The sequence below is a fragment of the Chenopodium album genome, chromosome 21, assembly GCF_948465745.1.
Source record: "Chenopodium album chromosome 21, dcCheAlbu1.1, whole genome shotgun sequence".
In the NCBI taxonomy this organism is placed as follows: Eukaryota; Viridiplantae; Streptophyta; class Magnoliopsida; order Caryophyllales; family Amaranthaceae; genus Chenopodium; species Chenopodium album.
Genome location: NC_137854.1, coordinates 17,725,612 through 17,736,651, shown reverse-complemented (window position 1 = coordinate 17,736,651; position 11,040 = coordinate 17,725,612). Strand labels below are relative to the sequence as shown.

General features: G+C 38.4%; 1 protein-coding gene across 1 annotated transcript; it reads left to right on the top strand.

Moving 5' to 3' along the window:
* Positions 1-3,070: 3,070 nt before the first annotated feature.
* Positions 3,071-8,182, top strand: LOC145600152 (serine hydroxymethyltransferase 7-like). The gene is made up of 4 exons (XM_081656050.1): positions 3,071-4,575; positions 5,397-5,799; positions 7,170-7,271; positions 7,367-8,182. Exons 1-4 carry the CDS (start codon positions 3,424-3,426, stop codon positions 7,588-7,590), a joined length of 1,881 nt encoding a protein of 626 aa, XP_081512176.1. The 5' UTR covers positions 3,071-3,423; the 3' UTR covers positions 7,591-8,182.
* The last annotated feature ends 2,858 nt before the right edge of the window (positions 8,183-11,040 follow it).

The window sequence follows — 11,040 nt, the reverse complement described above, 5'->3', positions numbered from 1 at the left end:
GGGCAGCTCCTTCCTCTTCTTCGATGTTGCTCATCTCCGTGCGCTCCACTTGGTGATGCTGATGAACACGAAGGTATGCAGTCTTGAAATGGACTCCACGGTGGGTTCAACACCAAGAATGGTGCCCCCACCGCTTGCAAGCGCTAACTAGAAGACTTTGCACTAAAATTCCTTCACTCTTGAGCATCAGATGGAAGGTCCGAGGCAACTCTATCATTATAAAACTTGAGAAAGGAACTCGGGAATCCGTGGATAACGATCATAACCTGAAAAATGAATAAAAACAAGAAAATAAAAGGGAAAATAGCAAAATAAACCAAGAAATGCATAAAAATAGAAAACTAACTAAGAAAAGCACAAACTAAAGATATAAGAAATAAAACTAAGGAAAACTAGAGAAAGGAGCTATGAAATAGTATGAAATTCACCCTAAAAAGAACTAAATGAGTGCCATAAATGACACTCGTCAGCAGGCGTCTTCGCTTCATATACCATTTTTAAAGCGTCTTCTACAAAAGAAAGTCAGTTGGTTAGATGCATTATAACAAGCACTAAAAACATAATCAAAGACAACGTCTGCCAAGGTTAGCAACACATGTCTCCCAAACATGGTACTCTGACCAGAGGCGGAGAGAAACACCTCATCCTTCAAAAAGTCCAGATGAGGTACCCAATTCTTGGGCACAATTATTTGCGTTCCATCGTCCAAGGGAGTGGTGATTGTTTTGAAGAACTTCAGCTCTATTATTTGCGCCCAAGCCTTCTCTAGAATTCGAGGAAGGGCGCACTTCTTTCCGAGTAGAGCCGGTCTTTATTGTACCAGTGAAGGAACCGGTTGTGGGCTAATATAATGTGGGAGAGGAGATCAAGTAAATCTTCTCCTTCCAGCTGGTCCACTTAGATGGCTTATCTAACGTCATCATAAACTCTGGGTGCGTGGTCAAAGTGTACCACGCCCCCTATCCCCCCGGAGCCCGGCTCATATAGTGCATATGAGCAAATGCCTCGAAACTTGGCTTTATGTTCCGGAACGCGCAGGCGGTTAAGTAACTAATATGTTTACCCACAAATTGGGAGTGAGTTGCCATATGCCTAACTCGTACCCCTTCAGTATCTTCTAATCTCTATGTGGAGGGGGAAGTAGAGTCCGACTTTGATTGCCGCGTCATAGCAGCCGAAGTAATTGTCAGCGTGCTCAATATTATCGTCCTACGCCACAGTCGCCTCCACAGGCGGGACCCTAATTACCCAATTAGGCCCAATGGGATGCTTGTCTTTGAAGGCTTTGAAGTTGGATTTCAGAGTAAGTATGTCCTTATCGGTCATGTACGTCTTAGTGGGGTTAAAAATGGATGAGCCCTTAACCATCTGTTGAGCTTCATAGCCAACTTCCGCTTGACTGGAGCTAGAAGCTTCATATCCTGACCATTGGGTGGCTTCGTTGCCATCCTCCGAATCCGAGTAATTCTAAGCAGAGGCGGAGACGGATCCCTCACCGTCTGACTCCTCCAATATCCCGTCACATGGAGTGTTAGGGGCACCCGGATGGGAACTTGTTCACTCATCAGACCCCTCATACTCCTCATCCGGAGTAATTTCATCAGTGGGCACTTCCAAACCGCGCCTTCTTTTGGGCTTGATAGCCGTCTGTTTACTCTCGCCATTGTTTCCTGCATACACACAGAGACGGTGGGATTCGAAGATGAGTAAAGCAGGTCCAAACATCCAGAGATGGCACCCCCAATTCTAGACTCAACCGTACTAGGAGACCAGCTAACTGTCCTAGGCTGTGTCGTGTGTGTTGATGGGAAATCCATTTTATTGAAAAAATATATACACAAACGGAAAAAAGTTTGTAAAAGTTGAGAAGAGGAGAGACGGTAACCTTTATAAAACTCTAGAAAATGTCTAAAGTAGTGACCGGTTGTGTCAACGAAGATGCAAATGGAAAATTCACAAATGCTCTTACAAACGGTGATTGGAGTCTCTCTCTCTAAAAACTCTCTCTTTTTCTCTCTCTAGTCTAGGAAATGGTCAAGGATGAGAGAGTGAAGAGGGGGGGGGGGGACATATAAAGGGGTAAAAGCGGGGGGCATTCCCGTAATTCCCCAAAAAGGTGAACAGTTAATACATGTTCACCGTTTGTAGAGTGACGCATGCACAGGCTCCCCGTGGCCTGCCACATCACCGTTATGAGGGGTAAAAGTTTTGGGTAAAAGTACCCTAGACACGTGGCCAAATCAGAGAGGGACACGTGTCACCCCTGGACATGTCCAACATGGACCTCTCACCAGCTGATATGTGTCACCCTCAGATGACAAAGGAAAATTGCGGCCTTCAAGGCCCAATTCCCAAGAAAGCCGTAAATGGCGCAGCCCACCAAATCTAGGTAGTAACCTAAGAGAAGACACATTTTCCAACGACCCTATAAATAGGGAGATTTCCCCCATTTATGGGACACGTTCATTTATTACAAAACACCTGAAATCTCTCACATCAGAGAATTCACCTGATCTCGGAATCCGAGAAGATCTCACTTTTACCTTATCCGCACCTTTTCATATTCTTCGACCGATACTAACTTGATCGTCAAAGGCGGAGCTCCTGCCAACCGGAGTCTCCGTTATTATGCAGGTACAGACAGCGGATTCCAGACTTAGTGACATGTCTCTCCCGAGGGAACACAGAAACCCCAAAACATGTATGTCAGCCTTTTTCGGGACGGAGGTAATACATTTTTTTTCGAGATTCAAAGTGATACAATTAAGATGAAGGAAGGAGTATAGTTTATCACCTTTTAATATTGAGTACTCCGTGGTCTATAATGTATTCGTATTTGATGTATTTCTTATTAAGCTCATGTCAAAAAAAAAAAAAAAAAAAATTATACACGTCCCAAGTCTAACAATGATGTCAACTAATACGAGTAATAAATAAAAAAACCAAAAATACAAAATATTACCAAAAATAAAAAAATACATTACCAAAAATTAGCAAAATAAAAAATACATTACCAAAAATTAGCAAAAAAAACGAAAGGAATAAGAAATAACGTCCAGGTACATCCTCCCTTCACGTCTGACCAGCATCTACCCCGTTCTATGAACCCAATCTCTCTCTTCTCATCCCCATTTCCCATTTTCCATTTTCTATAAACCAAACCCTTTCTTCACTCTTCTCTCAATTCTCACTTTCTTAGGGTTTCGATTCTGCTAATTTTTATTTTATTTTCCATGGGAATTTCATCATTTCTTTCTTCAATCCCTATTTCCAATTCATCTTCCTTTTCCCTAAATCTTATCAATTGTTGTTGTTATTGTTCTTGTTGTTGTAGTAGTTGTTGATTTTGGTTTGGGTGTTGAATTTGATTGATTGATTTTTCTGGGAATTATTGTATTGTTTACAAATTGTTGCTTGATTATTATGGATTTGTCTCACTCTCAATCGAATCTCTCTCTTGGGTTTCACTCCCATTCATCTATTCCTGCTTCGACAACGACTGTCAATTCGAATAATTCAAACCCTAATCGAGTTTCAATCAACGACGATTCAATTTCGTTTCAGATTGATTCGAGGGTACGCGAGTCGTCGATTCCAATTTCATCGATTCCTCTGCAGTTGCTGGAATCTCAAACGCCCCAGAATTGCAGGAAGATCGAGAATGGGTTTTCTGAAGAGAGAGAGAGAATCGCTGTTCTAGAGCCTAAAAGAGATGTGGATGATACTGATGATAGAGGTGAAGAAAATCGTGGGGAAGACGATGAAGAGGTGGAGGAGTTTCGCATTCTAGGTCACCCTATGTGCTTGAAACGTCGCCGTGATAGGGAAGATTCAGTGTCTTCATCGTCTACAGCTTCAGCGAAACGGGTTTTCTTCGATTCGAGTATGGAGGCGCGGAAGGGTGCAGTCAGAGCATGGGGGAACCAGCCATTGCGATCGGCTGACCCCGAAATTTTCGATATAATGGATAAAGAGAAGTTGAGGCAATGCAAAGGCATCGAATTGATAGCTTCGGAGAATTTCGTGTGTAGAGCTGTGATGGAGGCATTAGGAAGCTCTTTAACAAATAAGTATTCGGAAGGAATGCCTGGGCAGAGATACTATGGTGGCAATCAGTACATTGATGAGATTGAACTTCTCTGTTGTGACCGAGCATTGGTGGCTTTTGACCTTAGTTCGGAGAATTGGGGTGTTAATGTGCAGCCATATTCGTGTACATCAGCAAATTTCGCAGTTTACACCGGGATTTTGTTGCCCGGTGATCGAATTATGGGATTGGACACCCTTTCTGGAGGAAATACCAGTCATGGTTGTTATACACCCAATGGCAGGAAGGTTTCTGGGGCTTCAATTTTCTTCGAAAGCTTGCCTTACAAGGTCAATCCCCTTACTGGGTATGTAGATTATGATAAGCTTGAGGAAAGGGCGCTTGATTTTCGTCCCAAGATACTGATTTGTGGTGGTAGTTCTTATCCTCGTGAGTGGGATTATGCTAGGTTGAGGCTGGTTGCTGATAAGTGTGGTGCCATTTTGATGTGTGACATGGCTCAAATTAGTGGCCTTATTGCTGCTAAGGTTGGGGTTCTTGCTTTATGTATAAATTATTTAGTTTATGCCTGTATTATAATCTGTTACTAACCTGTTTACGATTATCATCTTGCCTTTGAAGTTGGGATTATCTGATGAATATATGTGGAATTAGCATATGTTGATGTGCTTAATGAAATAGTAACATTTTGTTTGCTATTCGGTTGATTGTTTATCATGTATTAGCTGATTTGTGGTGCCTAATGAAACTCAGTCGTTGCATACTGAGTGTTGTGTACTTGTGAAGTTAGAGTTGAATGAGTCTTTTTTGTATAAAATCTGTAGAATGTTTTGTTTGAGAATTATTGTAATTGTATTGTTTTGGCTTGACTGATAAATTTTGAATTTACTTCTTTTTGGGGGATGGGGACTTGATCTTCGTCCTGTTCTGTTTTATCTCGTTATTTGCTGAGGCTGAATGCAGAAGCATCATCCAGAGGCATCCATCTTTTGTCACTTTAGAATCACTCATGAATGGACATGCTTAGACTAAATTGAATACCTTTATTATTCGTTTGCTTTGAATAAAGATGATACAGCTAGCTAGGGAAAAGACTGTTTGACCTCTATGACCTCGGAACTGGCAGATTTTTTATGGTGTTAGAATGTTAGATTATTATATATCACTTATATGCATGTGTAGGTTGTTGAATGTGTTTGATTGTAAGTTGTTTATTTGCTAGCCTTGTATCTTGTATGTTTGCAGATTTGCTTGCCTTAAGGCTGTAGATTGAATGCTGTTGCTTCTAATTACCTGTCTTCTCTAAGGTTCATTGAAATTAAACTTTTGTTTTTCTTAATGTTTGCAGGAATGTGTCAGTCCTTTTGAATATTGTGATATAGTTACCTCCACAACTCATAAGAGTTTGCGAGGTCCTAGAGGAGGTATAATATTTTTTAGGAAGGGCAAGAAGCAAAGGAACAGAAGCTTGATGAATCCATCTGAAGACAGCGAGCAGTATGATTTTGAGGATAAGATAAATTTTGCTGTCTTCCCTGTTTTACAGGGTGGACCGCACAACAACCACATAGCTGCTCTTGCTATAGCTTTGAAACAGGTTGCTACCCCTGAGTATAAAGCATACATGCAACAAGTTAGGAAAAATGCTCAAGCATTGGCATCAGCATTATTGCGAAGAAAATGTCGGTTAATAACTGGTGGCACAGACAATCACTTGCTACTGTGGGATCTAAGGCCCCTTGGGTTGACAGGTATACTTACTATTTTTTTTTTCTTATTCAGTTGGTGTTTTGTTACTCTTTGGATATTTGATGATGGAGGAGAGACAAAATTGGTGGGGCCATGTGAGATTGAAGGGGTGGTCTCTCGTGTTCATTTATAGTATGGGGTAAACATAAAGGGCTTTATTTAAATAGAAAGTGGGGCAAACAAAATAGTGCAGAAGGAGTAGATTACACTTGTTGGTAATTAAACAAATGATGAACATCAAATAGCAGGGAAATTAATGGTGATAGACAGAATTATTTGAAAACATTCATCCTCTGGTTAATTTCATCTGCAAGTTAAGCAACCATAAACAATATGATACTTCTTATCTACCTTATGATAAGGACAAAAAACCCGTACCTCAAAAGAATTACTTTTCATTACAAATTGAATTGAATTGTGCTAACCGAAAACTCATGCTAAATTTTTTTCTGGTTCCTTTCCTTTCAGCAACTTTCAAATAAGTTGAAAGAGGGAGCGCTGATGCTTGGGAAGCAAGGGAAATTTAAGCCACTTATGGTTCACCCAAAATTTGTGTAATCAGAAATCAAAAGTGAAAATTTAGGATTAATTCTCAGTACATGTGCTCCCTTTAAAGTTTAACAGCAATTTACTTCTGCTCTTTCCTTTCCTCGTCCTTTTTCATGGTCCATTAATAATTTGCATCCACATCTCTGTTGTTCTTCGTTCTCTTCTCCACCTGCCTCTCTTCCTTGTTTCACATCTGGTTGTCGAGGCTTCCCTTAGGCCTCTCTTATTGAAGGAAACTAAGCACCCTAAGAAATACCAAAATGTATCGAATAAAAAATACATAATGGCTTGGCTAACCCCTTATTTTTTACACCCCTAAATGTTTACTTGAATATTAGATTCGTCATACAGAAAGTAAGGGGATAAATTCAGTAAACAGTTGTTTAATAATACCCCCCCCTGGGATGTGTGTTATGAAGATGACTATTGTTAGTTGCCACTATAATAAAGTGGTCAAGGATGGAAATTCTGAGAAAGCTGCCCTTGGGTTATAATGTTACTCAATGTGAAATATAGCTTAATAATGAAATTATGCACTGGTATACTTTGCTGTTACCACTTTGAATATTTTATCCACACTGTGATAGCTATCAAGTATTTAAGCGAGTTCAAAGGTCCTTGCCATTGTAATTGTGTAACTTTACTTTTGTGGGTAATTTTTTTGGTAGATAATGTTGTCTTTGCTGACCTACATCTACTCATTGTGCCATGACATACTCTTTGTGCCATGACAAGTAGCTTATAATGCTCACATATGTTATCTTCTTGTTTGTTGGCTCTTTACATCTTCCATGAACACTTTTTACTTTTTCCATGTTACCAGGTAAAAATTTCGAGAAGGTATGCGAAATGTGTCATATCACTCTGAACAAAGTTGCTTTGTTTGGTGACAACGGTGCCATAACACCTGGTGGTGTGAGGATTGGTAAGTGTTTCTATCACTGTTGCATAATTATGAGATTTACTATATTCATCATTACATGTACCCTTACAATCAGTTTGCTGGGTTTATTTCATCAGGTACACCTGCAATGACAACAAGGGGATGCTTGGAATCTGATTTTGAGGTGATTGCTGACTTTCTTATCCGAGCTGCTCAAATCACATGTTTAGTGCGAAGAGAACATGGAAAGGCACAGAAGTGCTTCTTAAAGGGTTTGCAAAGTAATAAAGACGTTATTGACTTGCGAACCCGGGTAGAAACTTTTGCTTCTCAATTTGCAATGCCAGGATTTGATGTATAGTTGCAGCAGGAACAGTGGAAGGATGTCATTTCTCAATTGCATCAGCCATAATTTATCTTTAGAATCACTACAAGTCATCATTTGCATAGTTTGCCCTTCTCTTTTACCCTTGTCACCTCAATCTTCCTCCTGGCATTTTCTCTCGTGCTAAACTCACAAAGTGGATGGTTTACTCATGCTCCTGATTCTGGACAACGTAGCTGTTGATCTCGGCAGGCATTTGAAGATAAAGTTCGTTCAGTCATGGTCGTATAAGTTACCCCTGATTTTTCTTACACTTCTTGATCGTCATTCTTTTCGGGTTACTTGCAGTATATCCTGCCTTCTCTGAAGTCGGGCTTGCTTATAGTACTGAATCTCTCGCAGGTCTATGAATGAACAAGGAGCTTTGCTTCTTTTTTTGGAATACTTTATTGTGTTTGACCATGTTATTTATGTACAGTCAAGATTAGCTTATCTATATACTAGTATTTCGTACAGTAATGGAATTGGTTATTTGAGGTTTGAATGCCCCGGATTTTTTTATTATACAATTTGTATAATCAGAAGAATGTAGACATTGTTTTTTAATTGATTTGTGCGGTTTTTGAAATGCCAATAAGGGCAAAAATTCATTTTAATCTTTATTCCCGAAAAGTGGGTAATGATGTAAACATTTACTTGTTCCGTCTCCTTAATATTGCAACAAAGAAGGAAGATATAGATTTTAAGATGAGGAGAGATATAAAAAGAAAAGAGATTTTTTAATGTGATGAGGAGAGATATAGAGATAAAGCATGTGTATATATGTATATGCGGAGTATATGATAATGTTATAATATTTCTGAAACTTTTAAATTGACAATTGTTACAATATTAATGAAATAGAGGAAGTGTATGATAATGTTGTAATATTTGTGTAATTTTCAAGTCAATAATTGTTGCAATATTAAAGGAATGAAGGAAGTATATTAATAAGAAGTGGTTGTATTTTTCACTATTTGGGTACTCATTTTTTTTTTCCTTCCTTGAGAAGGTATTTTTTGGGTTCCCTCTAGAGTTTATCACTTTGGAGGGTTTCCTAGCCTCTATTGCTAGGTTTTTTCAATTTCTTTGAACATTTTCCTTCTCTCTTCTCTCTCCATCTCTACCATCTTTCTTTTCCTCTTGGTCTCAGTTGTGAATCTTTGTAGGGGCTTCCACTGGTATTTTTACCGGTGGTAAGCCCCAAAAACCTTTCAATTGCTTTCAATAAATAGATCTCATCCTTGTGGTGATGATTATTCTCTTGAGTTTATTTTCTTTTTGTGTTTGTTTGGTGAGAATTGAAGATTTTGGGTTTCATAATCTCTACAAGAATCAGTAGATTTCAAGCCGAATCAGTGTGAACTCACATATTGTATTGCTTCAGATGAAGTTTTTTATTAAGGCGATTGTTAATCAAATCTACGATATATTTAGTTTTAAAGTGTGTACTTATGTTGGAATTCTTGATTTTTTAGGAATTATATGTAAGTGTCGTTTGACTATATTTTATTAATGAAACCCCTTTTTCTTGTTGTAATAAATAAATAAATAAATAAAATAAATAAATAAAATGTGTTTTTTTAAAAAAAAAAAAAATGTTTCATCATTTGGGTATTCAAGCTAAAGTTTATTATCAAATGATCATTAATTTCAATAATTTCATATGTTAAAAAGGCCAACATCAAAAGGTATTATATGCCCTTTGAAGAGAAATCCTACATCAAAAGCAATTCCCCAAAAAATTTTATCTTAAAATTGTATCAATAATCCGGGGCATCGACTAGACACAAGACTAGTATATATATGAAGGAGACATTTTGCGAGCATACGACGCACCTCATAAGCAATAATATTATTCCGATCAATTTAAAAAAGATATTTACTTTTTATATTAGAATAAAAAAAAATAATCGCCACAGAAGTAAAATTAACGAATGAGATTTGAAAATTTAAATTCAAGCTCCAAGTAAAAAACTACGAATAGTAGTTCAGGAATTAAATTTAAAAAAACTATCTTTTGATATTAGAGATTGTAGACACCCATTTGTGTCTCCCCAAAACCAAACCCAGTGATGAATACCTTTCGCGTCGAACCACAATCGAATGAAGTGAAAGTGTGAAAAGTCAAGTGTTGCGGTTAGTTTTTATTAAAATCCTTCTTTCTGTTTTCGAAAACCTGCTCTATTTTATAAAAACGTCCAATCCAGTTTAGTTTGGTCCTTGATAAGGGTCCAATAATAGTGTAGTTGGATGGGGCTTGAAAAAACCTTTCCAACGATATATTATAAGCCCAATTCCGATGAATAATGAGGAAGTTATGGCCAAAATACTAAACCGGACCCAAACCGGATTTTACCTACGACCCAATGATCATGCGGAGGGTCCAAAGGTTTAATCCTATTCCTAAACTAATTAGGATTGATTAGAATCTTCTATAAGATTCTAAAGGATCTTAATTATCCTTTTTTGAAAAGATAAGATCTTAGAGTTTGAATTTGAATAAAACTTTCCTTTTTTAAGTCCTAATTCTATTTGAATTTAAAGATATACAAAGACATTCATATTTTATTATTTTTTATCCAAATTTTATATGGTTGTATAGATCTTGAAATTATCTTTCCAATGATATATTATAATATTAATTTTGAGGTATAACGAAAAAGATATGAAAGAAATACGATACTCTATCCAAAACTGACACCCTTTTACTATTTCGGCCATATCTTTTTATCTAAAAAAATTTAATCTGATTTTATTTGCATTAAAAAGTAGACTTCAAGAGCTTTCTAACGACATATTATATGCCTTATTTGGACTTCTGGATCAAAAAATATGATAAAAACAAAATCCGCAAAAACTGTCTTTGTCGCCAAACGATAGGCTTGTCGCATGGCGACAGATGGCGACAAGTTCGGTTTGTTGGCTGATATGTCCATTTTATATAGTATTTTACCCCCGTCCCTTGGTCATAATTAGTAGTGTTTTTGGCTCTTTAGAGCCACTTTTATTACTAATATGCGTTTTCTAGTGTTTTCGTAGTGTTTGTTGAGTTTTGTAGGGAATTGCACCTTTGGAGCACTTTTCCGGGATTTTATGAAGCAACTACGAGCATTGGAGGAACATGACCGTCGTTGGAGCCCAAGGCCAGCTAGATCCATCGAGCCGGTGATTAAGGGCTCGGTATTTGGAATACCGAGGTTTGGACCGAGCATTCAAGACCCGAGGAGGAGATTTGGATTGGGCCGAGGAATCGAGCCCAATCGGAAGTCCAAGCCTCGAGGAGCCACAAGGGCCCGATCGGGCAAGCGTAGCCACGATCGGGCAAAGCGGGGCATTAAGGAGCTACGAGTGCTAGCTAGGCGCGCCCGATCGTGCGATGCTTAGCACGATCGGGCGTGGTGCACAGCTAAGGAACATCGAGCAAAAGGCGCGCCCGATTGGGCG

Coding starts and splice junctions, on each gene's coding strand:
- LOC145600152 (XM_081656050.1), top strand. CDS start 3,424: ATGGATTTGTCTCACTCTCAATCGAATCTCTCTCTTGGGTTTCACTCC. Junction 4,576..5,396: donor GTGGCCTTATTGCTGCTAAG/GTTGGGGTTCTT, acceptor TAATGTTTGCAG/GAATGTGTCAGTCCTTTTGA. Junction 7,272..7,366: donor ACCTGGTGGTGTGAGGATTG/GTAAGTGTTTCT, acceptor TTATTTCATCAG/GTACACCTGCAATGACAACA.